General features: G+C 36.9%; 1 protein-coding gene across 5 annotated transcripts in view; it reads right to left on the reverse strand.

The window, feature by feature from the left end:
- The window catches only part of slc7a6os (solute carrier family 7 member 6 opposite strand), a 30,276-nt gene that overhangs the window by 6,081 nt on the left and 11,281 nt on the right, over positions 1–12,914 (reverse strand). Inside the window, exon 5 of one of the 5 annotated variants that reach the window (XM_069901154.1) lies at positions 11,181–11,231. The exons of the other annotated variants lie outside the window; for them this stretch is intronic. Coding sequence (XP_069757255.1) covers positions 11,181–11,231 — 51 coding nt within the window. The remainder of the gene's footprint in view (positions 1–11,180; positions 11,232–12,914) is intronic. 5 annotated transcript variants of the gene reach the window in all.

Consider the following 12,914-nt stretch of genomic DNA (forward strand, 5'->3'; position numbering starts at 1 on the left):
AAATGCTGGAAAATTTCATCAAGAAGGGAGGGGGGGGGGGAGAGAAAATGACATTGTATATGTGTAAAAAGGAAAAAACGTGTATCATGGTTAATGTGATTTATGGTGTGAAAAATAAAAAATTTAAAAAAAAAAGAAGCATCTTTGGAAAGAAAAAGATTTGACATTTTAGGTTGAGTCTCTATCCTAGTTGTTTTTGAAATAGAGTTTTGTTTCAATAACAATATTGGAGCCAAGTTTTATTACATAGAACAGGAAAGGTTTTTTTTTGGGGTGAGAAATCCTTAATTTGATGAGCTTGCTACTGGTGTCTTTGGCAGCTGTCTGGTTTTTGGATGGGGTGGTAGGAGGGTGCGAGTGGGTCTTTTCAAGGTTGTTATTGATTTAGGAAACTACATAAATTTTGTCTTTGTATGTGGTTTTATTTTAATATCTGCTGTATGCTCTCGTCCTGCTTTAAGGCCAACACCTGGAGTTTAATTAACATATGTGTTTTTAAACTCACTTCTCTTACCACTGACAATGGATAACTTTTTAAATTTTGTTAGTTGGAATGTTAAAGGTTTTAACCATCCTGTTTAGAGAAGGAAAACATCTTAAACAATTTAAAACAGCAATTGTTTTTTTTACAAGAAACACATATTTGTATCTTTGATAGTTTGCATCTCATGACAAGGTGGAGGGGGCAGCATTTTCATTCCACTTTTCAGGCAAAAGCCAGGGGACCCTTGATTCTATTAACTGAAATATTCTTTTTGTTCATCATAATGTAATATCAGATACTAATGGTCATATTACTTCAGGGAAATTGTATTATAAATTGGAGGTTCTTGCTAGTGTTTATGCCCCTAATGATGATGTGCCAACATTATATTTCTTCCTTACCTGATCTGGATTCATACTCTCTTGTGCTTGGTGGAGATTTCAATTGTTGGTTTGATCCAGTGTTGGATCGATCTTCTCCCAACCCTGCAATAGTGAGTGAGTCCACTTCATTTATTCAATCCCTCCTATCAGATTATGGTATTTCTGATGTATGGTGTTTTCTTCATCCAAATAGGATAGTATTATTTCCATTCCACCCAAATTAACAGAATGTGCTATTTAACTTGATGCTGAGAAAACTTTTGACAGAGTGGAATGGTCTTACTTGTTTGAGGTTTTGGGAAGATTTAACTTGGGTCCTCAATTTATCTCTTGGATCAAACTAATTTACAAAGCTCCTATTGTGGCAGTTATTAGTAATAACTATAAATCTTATTTTAGGTTACATAGGGTTTATGCATCAAGGTTGTCCTCTTAGTCCCTTATTATTCAACCTAGCTTTGGAACCCTTAGCATTTTCTCTATGAGATTCTATAAATCTCCATGGTATTCAGAGAGGTAAGAGAGTGCATAAGGTTTCTTCACATGCAGATGATTTGTTGGTATATATCGCTGATCCTAAAAAAAGTGATTCCTTCTATGTTAACTTTGCTTACTGAATTTGGTATTTTTTCAGGATATAAAATGAATTTAAATAAAAGTGAACTTTTTCCTATTAGTAATTATTTATATTTATACGATCAATTACCTTTTAAAGTTGTTAAAAATCAATTTACATATCTCGGAATAAAAATGACTAAAAAACTTCAAAGATTTATATAAATATAATTATCTCCCTTTGATTGATATTGAAATGGTCACCATTGACGTCGGCATTAGTAGGTCGAATTAATGCAAAATTAAACTGATTATCTTACCAAAGTTCTTATACATTTCAAGCTATCCCAACTTTCATTCCTGAAGTATTCTTTGACAAATTGGATTCTAAAATATCATTTTAAATATGCAATAATAAATCCTAGGTTGGCTAAACCATTACTACAGAAAACAAAAAAAGATGGTGTTATGGCAATACCAAATTTCAGGTTTAATTACTGGACAATTAATATATGATACATTACATTTTGGACTTACTATTCTGTGATGAATAATTGCCCTTTATGGATGAAACTGGAGAAGAATTTGGTTAAAGGATACTCTTTAACTTCTTTCCCCTTTGCATTATCTAAAGAACATTTTAATCCAATTCTTAGACATACATTAGTTTCAATTTCATAAGTTTTTTATTTAAATAATTTTGTTCTGTCCAGTAAAATTTATTCCAATTATTTTTAAGACATCATCTGACCAAGCTTTTGCCCTATGGAAAGATAAAGGAATAATAATCTTTCTTGATATGTTTTAAGGAAATTGTTTAATGTCATTTATCAATTAGCTGAAAAGTTAAATTTACCCAAGACATCTTCTTAGATATTTTCAAATTAGGAGTTTTCTACACTTTTTTCGCCAAATTTTCCATTTGTCTTTTCAACTAATTTGATTGATACTCTCTTCCCGAAAAGGGTTGATTTCTAACATCTTACTTAATTTACGTCTTAAATCCAATGATAAAATAAAAGGTGCTTTGGAACTGGAATTTGAGCAGCTGCTTTCTGATGATTTATGGGAAAGAATTTTTCGACTTGTCAATACTTCTTTAATTTGTGCCCATCACTCTTTGCTTCAGTTCAAGGTAGTACATAGGGCACATATGTCTAAGGACAGATTGGCCTATTTTTTTCTTAATACAAGTCATATTTGTGATAGGTGTAAATCCAAAGAGGCCACTTTGACTTGTATTTTTTGGTCTCGTACAAAGTTAGATACTTTTTGGGCAGGTTTATCAAGTATTTCAAACACCAGCAACCTCCAAAAACTACCACTTTTTTTGGCAATGAAAATGCCCAACTGCCTCGGTCCTAGTCCCGTCCCCCCACCCCACCCTCGGCCGTCTGTCTCTTGGTTGCCCGCCCCTGGCCATCCGTGCTTCTGTCACGCCCCCCTCCATCTAACTTCCAATGCAGCAGCCAGTGCTGCCAAACCCAGAGTTTTCACTCGCGGCAGCGGCTGGCGATGGCTCAATGCGGGAGAAATGGCTGCCTTCTTTACCCATAATCCCCCACGTAGCTGGAACAACTCTATCAATGCCAGAGCGATTCCAGCTGCATGGGGGATTATGGGTACAGAAGATGGCCATTGCTCCCACATTGAGCCAGCCACTGCCGCGAGTGAAATCCGGGCTCTGGGCCAAGAGTCACCTTTCCACTGAAGGTAAGAAAGGGTGGGGATGGGGTTTGAGCCAGTCTTATTTTGAAGTTTTACTTTAAAATAAAAAATATTCTATTGATATAATACTCTTTTATGGTCTTTATTTATCTAAATTCATTTAACACCCCACACTCCTTGTTTTGTGCGATTTTGAAACATTGCATTTGCTTAAAGGGACCACCATTTTAAAATGATTCCAAAATCCAAACAATGGGAGGTGTCCAGTCCCAACAACCCCAGATAAAAGGTTAGGCACCTGCACCTTTAACTTTGAAAAAACCTGGTGGCCATTTATTCAATTTTTTGCTCAAATTAATAAACAAAATTGAACCATTTCCAGTTTGTTTTTTTCCAAGTGTGTTGTGTTTACTCGGGAAGGATCTTTTTTCTACTTTTAAATTACTCTCAGAATGGATTGACCAGTTGTTTTTGTTTTGGGTTTCTTCTCCCCTCCCCCCCCCCCCAATTGGAATTAGATGGTTTTTTTTTGTTTTAAGCATCATCTCTTATTTCCTTATTCAATGTTACTGTTAACATATGGAAATGCTGAATTAATTTGAAAGTACTTGATTGTTATATTCAAGAACAATGTATATTTTTCACATTTTCTGTATTTCTTTGTGAAAAATTAATTTAAAAATTAAAAAAAGAAAGGAGATAGTATTCTTTTCACGTTCATCATACTTTTTCTCAGATTGATTATTTTCTTACTGATAATTAATCCCATTAACTCGCACGTGATTACAAGAGTAAACTGATATCTGATCATACCCTAATTGTACTATCTTTTAAAAAAATATTTATCATTTAAAAACCTACAAAAAATTCACATAATTATAATAATACAAAAGAAATAGAAATCATGTGCCATATATAAAGAAAACCCCCCTATATACCACCCCTTCTCCCTACAAAAGGAAAATAAAGAAAAATGAAAAAGGCGACAAGAGACCCTCAACAAGGGTGCCTATTACTTTAACGTTTCTTTTAGTCTACGAAGACCTTGAGGAGAAAGGGAATATCAGAACTTCATTTAAATATTTACACCCATACTTTGTAAATATGAGCTCCATATCTTCCAAAATATATAGTATTTATCTCTTAAACTATTTAATTTTCTCGTGGTATACAGCTCCAAACTTCAGCTTGCCATCTTTCTATACCCAAATCTGTATCAGACTTCCAAGTTATGGCAAAAGACTTTCTTGTTATTGCTAAAGCAATTTGAAACAAACTTCTTTTGATACATTAGATCCTGTGGGAATTTATCCCCATTATTCATTCCAATAGATTATCTATGACCCTTCCTAAATAAAACAGACATTGGCATTTCAATTTAACTTTACTGTCTGATAGTGATTTTGCAAAATTTAGGTATTACACTTACAAGAAAACATGTGACTTCTTAAAGAAAATATTCTTACCCTGTTAAAACATTTGAAATAGCATTTAACGCATGGTCATCCTTGTCTACATCTTTAGTGGGCCACATTAACTCTATCAAAATGAATATTTTGCCTAAATTTTTATATCTTTTTCAGATACCAACTTTTATTCCTAAATATTTTTTTGATTCATTAGATCAGTGGTTCTCAACCTTTTTCTTTTCACTCACATACCACTTTAAGTGCTCTGTGATTAGTAAGGGATTGCTTAAGGTGGTAAGTGAGTGGGAAGGGAAGGTTAAGAACCACTGCTCTAGACCCAATTGTTACTGAAATATTTTGCTTGAAAAATATCGTCATTGGCCCATTTCCTTTGGAGTTATGAAACAGTGCACATAACGAGTCAATTAGGTACAATTAAAACAGTGGCTTTCAAACTTTTTCTTTCCACTCACATCCCACCTTAAGCAATCCCTTTCTAATCACAGAGCACCTATGGCATAGGAAATACTTAAAGTGGTATGTGAGTCGAAAAAAGGTTGAGAAGCACTGCATTAGACTATTATATAGTCCTATATATGGAAGAGTAAGTGACCTTGATTAAGTAAAGTTCACCTTCAGAAATTAAAAGAAATGGAGGTGTGGCACTGCCTAATTTTATTACTGGGTGGGAAGTATATGCAATTCTTTAATAAACAACTTGACTGTCAATTGTGGGTAGCAATGGAATTGCGTACAGTTAAAAATCTCTCCATTCGGCTTTTCTTGGATCCTCACTTCCCTTTTTTTTAGATAAATATATTGATAATCCGGTTGTTAAGACATTGGTCCAGTTCAGAAAATATTTTGGATTTTATGGTTTTTCTCTTTCAACCCTTATTCTAGCCAATCATTTCTTCCAACCTTCCTTACACGATTCTGCATTTCAAGAATGGGTATTAAATGTTTTAAAGATCTTTGCATTGATAATTACTTTGCATCATTTGAACAACTTTATGAAAAGTTCAATCTATCTACCATTTTTTAAGATACTTACAAATCAGACATTTTCTCCACTCTCAGATACCTACCCTTCCTGATGTACCTGATACAAACATTGTTGACATGTTTTTTAAATTTACAACCCACTTGTAAAGGTTTAATACCCATTATTTATAAGATGCAGGTTTAAAATCTGCCCCTCTTAATAAAATTAAATCTGCATGGGAACAGTATTTAAGCCTTTCATTTTTAGATGAGGTTTGGGATTTAATCCTTCATTTGGTTAATTCCCATCAATGTTTGTTGAAATTTAAAGTTGTGCATAGGGCTCATATGTCCAAAGCTAAATGATCTCGTATTTATCCAGATGTAAATTCTTTTTGCGATAAATGTAAGAGAGATAAGGCCTCTCTTATTCATATGTTTTGGACGTGCCCTAGCCTTGAAAAATACTGGAGAGATGTTTAAACCTCGAACCTAACCCTCTGTTGCCTCTTTAGTATCAGTGGAGAGGATATTGTCCATTTAATCCCAATTAAACCTCGGGTTCTGTCTTTTGCCTCTCTTTTTGCCAGACATGTAATATTATTGTTGTGTCATAGACCAGCAGCAACAGAAATTCACCAAGACAGTGTTATATTTTAAAACACTATATTTATTTATAACTATTACTACTATATAACACATTATGTAACTTAACCCCAACTATGTACGAATATGTGTGTGTGTGTTTGTAGAGAGTTTTAAACTGATGCACTGAAATAATAAGTAGGTGGGAGACTGAGTGACCAAACTGTTGAAAACTCACAAATCCTTGTCGAGTACTTCCAGAGAAATGTTCTTTCATTTGAATGGTTGTCACAACTCTCCTTTTTCTTGCATAGTGAAAACTAAATGAGTGATTTCCACAGTGCTTCCAAAAACTCCAGCACGGGTCAGTCAAAGTGACCTTTCTTTTGATCACGGTGGGGTTCAATAATTCCCAACAGGGAGAATCAGCCAAATTGTCCATTTCACACAGTCACTCCAGCTCAGTGTTCCTTCAGATGGGTACTGATCTGAAAGTGTCTGTTCTTTTAAGTGTATCTCTCACATGATTCTCTCCATCTGTGTCCCGGAAAAGCAACACATTTCCTCTCTTCTCTTCAAAGTAGCGAAGCAGGTACATCCTGTACGAGTTTGTTTCCACCCCAGTCATGAATGGTCAGTTTATACTAGCCCTTAAAGTGATATTCACACTAAAATGAAATGGAAGCTTATAATAGGATTAAGATGGAGAAATGCTGCCCCGCCCACTCATACTCAGTGGGTTTTTTTTTAATTTTTTTTATTTTTCACACCATAAATCACATTAGCCATGATATACACTGTTTCTTTTTCACACATATACAGTGACTTTTTCTCCACCCCCCCTTTCCTCCCAAACCACCCCCCCACCCCCCCCCCTCATCCATTTTAGGTATACAATCTAGGTTGCATTAAGCCAGTCAGACAATGTTGTCATTCAACAAAATTACACCAGAAATTCTACTGAGTCCATTCTTTTCTTTCCTTCTCCTTCCATCAACTTAGGTAATGTTTGTCCCCGGTAGGTTTTCGCTATTGTATTTAATGTAAGGCTCCTATACTTGTTCGAATATTTCAATATTATTTCTTAACCTATATGTTATTTTTTCTAATGGAATACATTTATTCATTTAAATTTAGTAGTTTCTTCCTTTTAATTTGGTTATGTATTCCATTAATATTTAAAGACATATAGTTCAGCGTAGCCCTTTTATATTTTGTTTATCTTCTCTTTCCGTTTTTCCATCATTACCTTTCCTCCTTTTCCATTTCTGTTTTCTTATTTTCAACTCTTTATAAGACAACATTCCTACAACATCCAACATTTTCCTTATTCTCCTATTTCTATCTTATTTATCCCCAATCTCCCCTTCACCTCCTGAGTTGTCCTTTATCCCTTGTCGGACAACCACATCTCCCCTCTCCATTTGGATTTGCGAATCCACTCGCAAGCGTCAACTGATTTTGCAGTGACCGCTATTTCCCCCCACCCCGCCTCCCCCAGAAAAGATTTCACTTTTCATATGTCACAAAGGTCACTCTTTTAATTCCCTCCTTATTCTCTCTATTCCATTACCTTCCCTTATTAATTCTTGTCTATACTATCTATATTTTCCTCTAAGTACAGATACATTCATGTATGCTCGTTGTCTCTATTCACTCTTATACCTCTTCACCCACATACATATCAATTGTGATCATTTTTACTCTCATTACCCGTCTTCATCCCTCAGTCTATTTTTGTCTTTACCCACATACATATCAATCGTGATCATTTTAACTCTCATTACCCGTCTTCCTCCCTCAGTCTATTTTTGTAATTGTTCTGCAAATTTTCGTGCTTCTTCTGGATCCGAGAATAGTCTGTTTTGTTGTCCTGGAATAAATATTTTCAATACCGCTGGATGCTTTAGTATAAATTTATACCCTTTCTTCCATAAAATCGCCTTTGCTGTATTGAACTCTTTTCTCTTCTTTAGGAGTTCAAAACTTATATCTGGATAAATTAAGATTTTTTGCCCTTTATACTCCAGTGGTTTGTTGCCCTCTCTTACTTTTTCCATTGTCTTCTCCAGTACCTTTTCTCTTGTAGTATATCTTAGGAATTTTACTACAATAGATCTTGGTTTTTGTTGTGGTTGTGGTTTAGAGGCCAATACTCTATGTGCCCTTTCTATTTCCATTTCTTGCTGTAGTTCTGGACATCCTAGGGTCTTAGGGATCCACTCTTTTATAAACTCCCTCATATTCTTGCCTTCTTCATCTTCCTTAAGGCCCTCTATCTTTATGTTATTTCTTCTGTTATGGTTTTCCATTGTATCTATTTTTTGAGCTAGTAGTTCTTGTGTCTCTTTAGTTTTTTTATTAGATTTCTCCAATTTCTTTTTTAAGTCTTCTACCTCCATTTCTACTGCTACTTCCCGCTCTTCCATCTTGTCCATTTTCTTTCCCATTTCTGTTAAGGTCATCTCCATTTTATTTCTCTTCTGTGTTGTTTATTCTTTTTCTTAAATCCTTAAATTTCTGTGTTTGCCATTCTTTAAATGACTCCATGTATCCTTTAATAAGAGCAAGTATATCCTTTATCTTGCCTTTCCCTTCTTCTTCTATTTCACTGTACTCTTCCTCTTCCACTTCTTCTTCCTCTGGGTTGGCCATCTGCTGTTTCTTTGTTGCCCTTTTCTTCTCTTCTTTCTTGTTTCCATTGTCTTCTGTGTTCTCTTCTTGCTGCAGGTGTTCTGCAGCTGTCGTTGCCGGCTGTGGAGATCGACTCCCCAGCTGGTCCCCCCTCCCGTCGGTGTGTTTTTTTTTCATTCTTCGCGCATGCGCGGTTGCGTACTTTTACTCGGCTCTGCGAGCCATTTTTGTAGTCCATTATTTACCGACCTGAGGGAGCGGGTTTCTCTCTCCGCAGCGGGCCTCTTCGGACAGGTAAGGCCTTCACCTTTTTCCTCCTTTGTCTCTCTTCCTCTCTTCTTACCGTTGCTTTCGATTTTTCTTTTTTTGTCACCATCTTCTTTCCACCTTTATACTCACTTTTCTGTAACTTTTATTTCTGTGCCTTTGTGTTTTCCTTTGTTTTTCCCGACTTTTCTGGAGAGGGCTGGAGTTCACCGTCCGGCCACTACTCCATCACGTGACTCCTCCCTCATACTCAGTGGTTGAGGGATATTATGTCCTGCTTAAATCTAGAAAAGATTCATTATTCTGTTAGTAACTTAAGACATAAGTTTTCAAAACCTATGGGGACTTATCCTGAGCTACTTTCAGAATCTCTAGTTTTATTATAAAACCTGTCTCCCAACACTATGATGTTACTCCAGGTATAAGATATACTTTAATTATAGAACTTCCACTTGGTATTGAGCTCAAGAGATGGGAGAGAAAATGAAAATATAATATTCAGGATAAAATTGTAAGATGTTTTGTTATTTTATAGATGTACTTTATAAAATGTATTTCTTTATATTTGACATCTGTTGCGTATTTTACAACTTTTCTGTATATATCTGTTTACTGAAATTGTTGGTACTATTGTTGCTTGCGATCAAGAGCTCTTCCAGTATCCACAGCTCACTGTTCATTGTCAAATCTCCTTAACACTTCCAATTTTGTTTATAACACTTTTTCTCTTGTTTTATTTTGTGGCCAGTCAGCACGGTGCACATTTAGCACTCATTGCAACAGGGATAATCAAATGTTTGAAAAGCAAAAATTGTAAGAGGCAGTACCTACCAGTATTTGGTTCAATCCCAAACAATAACAAAGTGTGACGCGCTATTTCTTTTTTTTTCTCATCAATGCTATAATGAAATGACATTGAATGAAGTGACATAATTCAAGGACTTACTGTGCTCTAGATTGTAAAATGTAAAAGTGAATCACTGCTTCACATGGAAGAACTGTTTGCATGACTGGATAGTAGGTAGAGAAGAGATAAAGGCGCAGAGTTGCATTTTCTGCACAGTACAGATTTGTGAGAGGGGGGAGTCATTGGTGGAAGCATTAATATGGACCAGAGAGTCATCAAAATGTTGAAAGGAGACAAGGAAAGATGCATCTGATTGTGGAATCTCATTGAAGGTGAGAGAAATTATGAAGGATGATCCACTGAATGTGAAGGCTATTAGGCTAAAAGGCGAGGACCAGGGAACTCCATAGGAATTGGGTAGGAGAATTAAGAAAATAATCATCTTTAAACACTGCCACCTATTGTCACAGCTGACCCACTTTGGATCAGACCCTGATATTTCTGCTTTGAACACTGTTCCAGCCCCATTTATTTGTCAGTTTAACTGGAAGATATTCAGTCCACTGCCTCCAATTATACATAACTATTTAAAGTGTCTTATTGCAGTAAAAAAAAAGGCAGCTCTGTCAGAGGTGCTGGTGTAGACCCATGGGGTCCAACTACCCAGTCCAACTGCCGTCGGCTTTAAATCCCATGACGGTGGGGTTTGGGCCTAAGATGGTGGTGCCTATGACTGGCAGCGGCCACAAGGGATTGCAGACTCCAGGGAAGCAAAGGACTGGTGCAGGGCATCAGAAAACAGGGAGAACACCTCCAACTTAAGGAGAAGCAGAAGAAACGATCCATGGGCTTGTGACCATGGCAGTGGACCAAGGCTCTGAGGCTGAAAACACACAGGCTGTTGGTCACTCAAACTGAGGAACCCACGCGGTCTGCGGCGACTGCAATCAAAGCACTCGCCAGACTGCGGGAGTCTGTCTTTTAAAAAATATTTTATTTTTTGTTTTCCAACAATGAACAAGGAGATAACATCACAAACTGTTACAAAATACACAGATATACACCAGCAATCTACAATCTCCTCCTCCGTCGCCCACACCCTTAAAGAAAAAGAACAAAAAAAAGGAAGGCTAGGTGTGGCGTTGGCACTTCTGAAGAGTGTTCATAGAGGCTGTGGAGCCACCCCCTTATGTAATTTATTTTATTTATTCATCTATTGGTAATTTTTGTTGAGGTGTGGCTACAGCTGTGCTGCATACATCAGATACGGCTGCCATATTTAAACAAAGGCGCTGTGTCGGTTTTGAGATTATACGTGATTTTTTTAATGAGAATATAGCTGTGTATCTCGATAATCCACTTACTGATAAGGAGAAGGGAGCCAGACTTCCAGGTCATCGCTATACATTCTTTTGCTATGGAGAAAGCGATAAATACAAATTGAATTTGGTTAATTTGTAGCTTATGTCCATAAGGTTCCCCAGCAGATACAATATTGAATTTGGTTAAAAGTTTATTTCATTATTCTGATTAGTTTGTTGGCCAAATCATGCCAAACCTGGGCTACCTTTGTGCAGGACCAGGTTGCGTGGACAAAAGTTCCTGGCTCCATTCCACACCTGAAACAAGTCTCTGGCACCTCCAATTTTGCCTTGTGCATTTTTTGTGGTCTGAGGTAGAGCTGATGCAGAAAGTTGTATTGAACCAGCCTGAACCTAGAATTAATCACTGCTGTCACACTGTCTCTACATCAATCAAACCGACATCTCTCATCAATTGTGATGCCCGAGTCCCATTTCTCTCTTGATCTGTGTAGCCCTTGCTTGGGTCTTTCACCTTGGAGTACCAAGTACATTCTATAAACAAATTTGGGTGCGTTTCCCAGTCAAAGCATCCCTTCAACCTCACTAGATGTAGGCAGGGTCATTGCAGGGCCTCATCTATCCCTTAGAAACGATCTTAAGTGGAGGATACAATGAAAGGTCCCATAAGACAAATCGTATTTACCTTTTAGCCGCTTGAAGGACATAAGCCGCCTCCCTTCATAGCAGCCATTGATATATCAGATCCTCTGCCGATGCCAAATCTCCAGGAATTTATTGTTCATGGACATCAATTCATAATGAGTCTGTGGTGTCTTACGCAATATTTTCACTTTCTCGCCAATACACTCACTGACCTCATGCCAGATTTTAATCACATGGGTCATCCTTTTTTTCCCTATTAATTTGGCATCCCATTTATATATGAACTCTTCGCCATTCTCTGCCCTATTCCATGCAATCCCATTTGCACCCAAGCAGGTGGTTTCCCCCTCCTCAAAGAAAGATGCAAAGAACCTTAACTGAGCTGCTAGGTAATATTTCTTAAAATCAGGTAACCTTAAGCCCCCCGCAAAATGTAGTCCCTTGTCAGTTTTTTTAAGGCTATCCTGGGTACTTTTCCATTCCTGATGAGTCCTTATTACTATCATTCAATGAAGGATCATGGTAATGGAATTGGTAGAGACTGAAAGAGGTATCACCTTCATCTTTATGCATTTAACCCTTCCCATTAAAGTGATGGACAGGTCCATCCATTTCATTGTCACCTTCAGTCTTCTCCAGCATAGTGGGGGTAGTTAAGTTTATATAAATTTTCTAATTACTATCAATCTTGATTCCTAAGTATTTCACACCTCCTACGTGCCAACTTAAATTACTGTTTCTTTGATATTCTTCAGATTAAAATTTATTCAGTGGCATGATCTTGCTTTTTTCAATGTTGGCTTGATAGCCTGAAATTGTACCAGTAATCCAGTGTGGTAACCGGGTGGGTCTGTCGGGTACACCAACACGTCATCTGCCATTAGATTTATTTTATGCTTTAGCTGGCCCACTCTGAATCCCTTTATCCCTGGATCTTTCCTAATGGGACCTGCCAATGGTTTAACTGCTAAGACAGACAGCCCTGGACACAGAGGACAGCCCTGCCTGCTGGACCTACTGAGGGGTAAATGTTGATGATAGTTGTACTAACTTTTGCCCACGGTTTGCCATACAATGCTTTTATCCAATTAATAAACATTTGTCCCATTCCGAATGTTTCCAGAACTTTTT

This window comes from Narcine bancroftii, chromosome 10 (assembly GCF_036971445.1).
Source record: "Narcine bancroftii isolate sNarBan1 chromosome 10, sNarBan1.hap1, whole genome shotgun sequence".
NCBI classification, from domain to species: Eukaryota; Metazoa; Chordata; class Chondrichthyes; order Torpediniformes; family Narcinidae; genus Narcine; species Narcine bancroftii.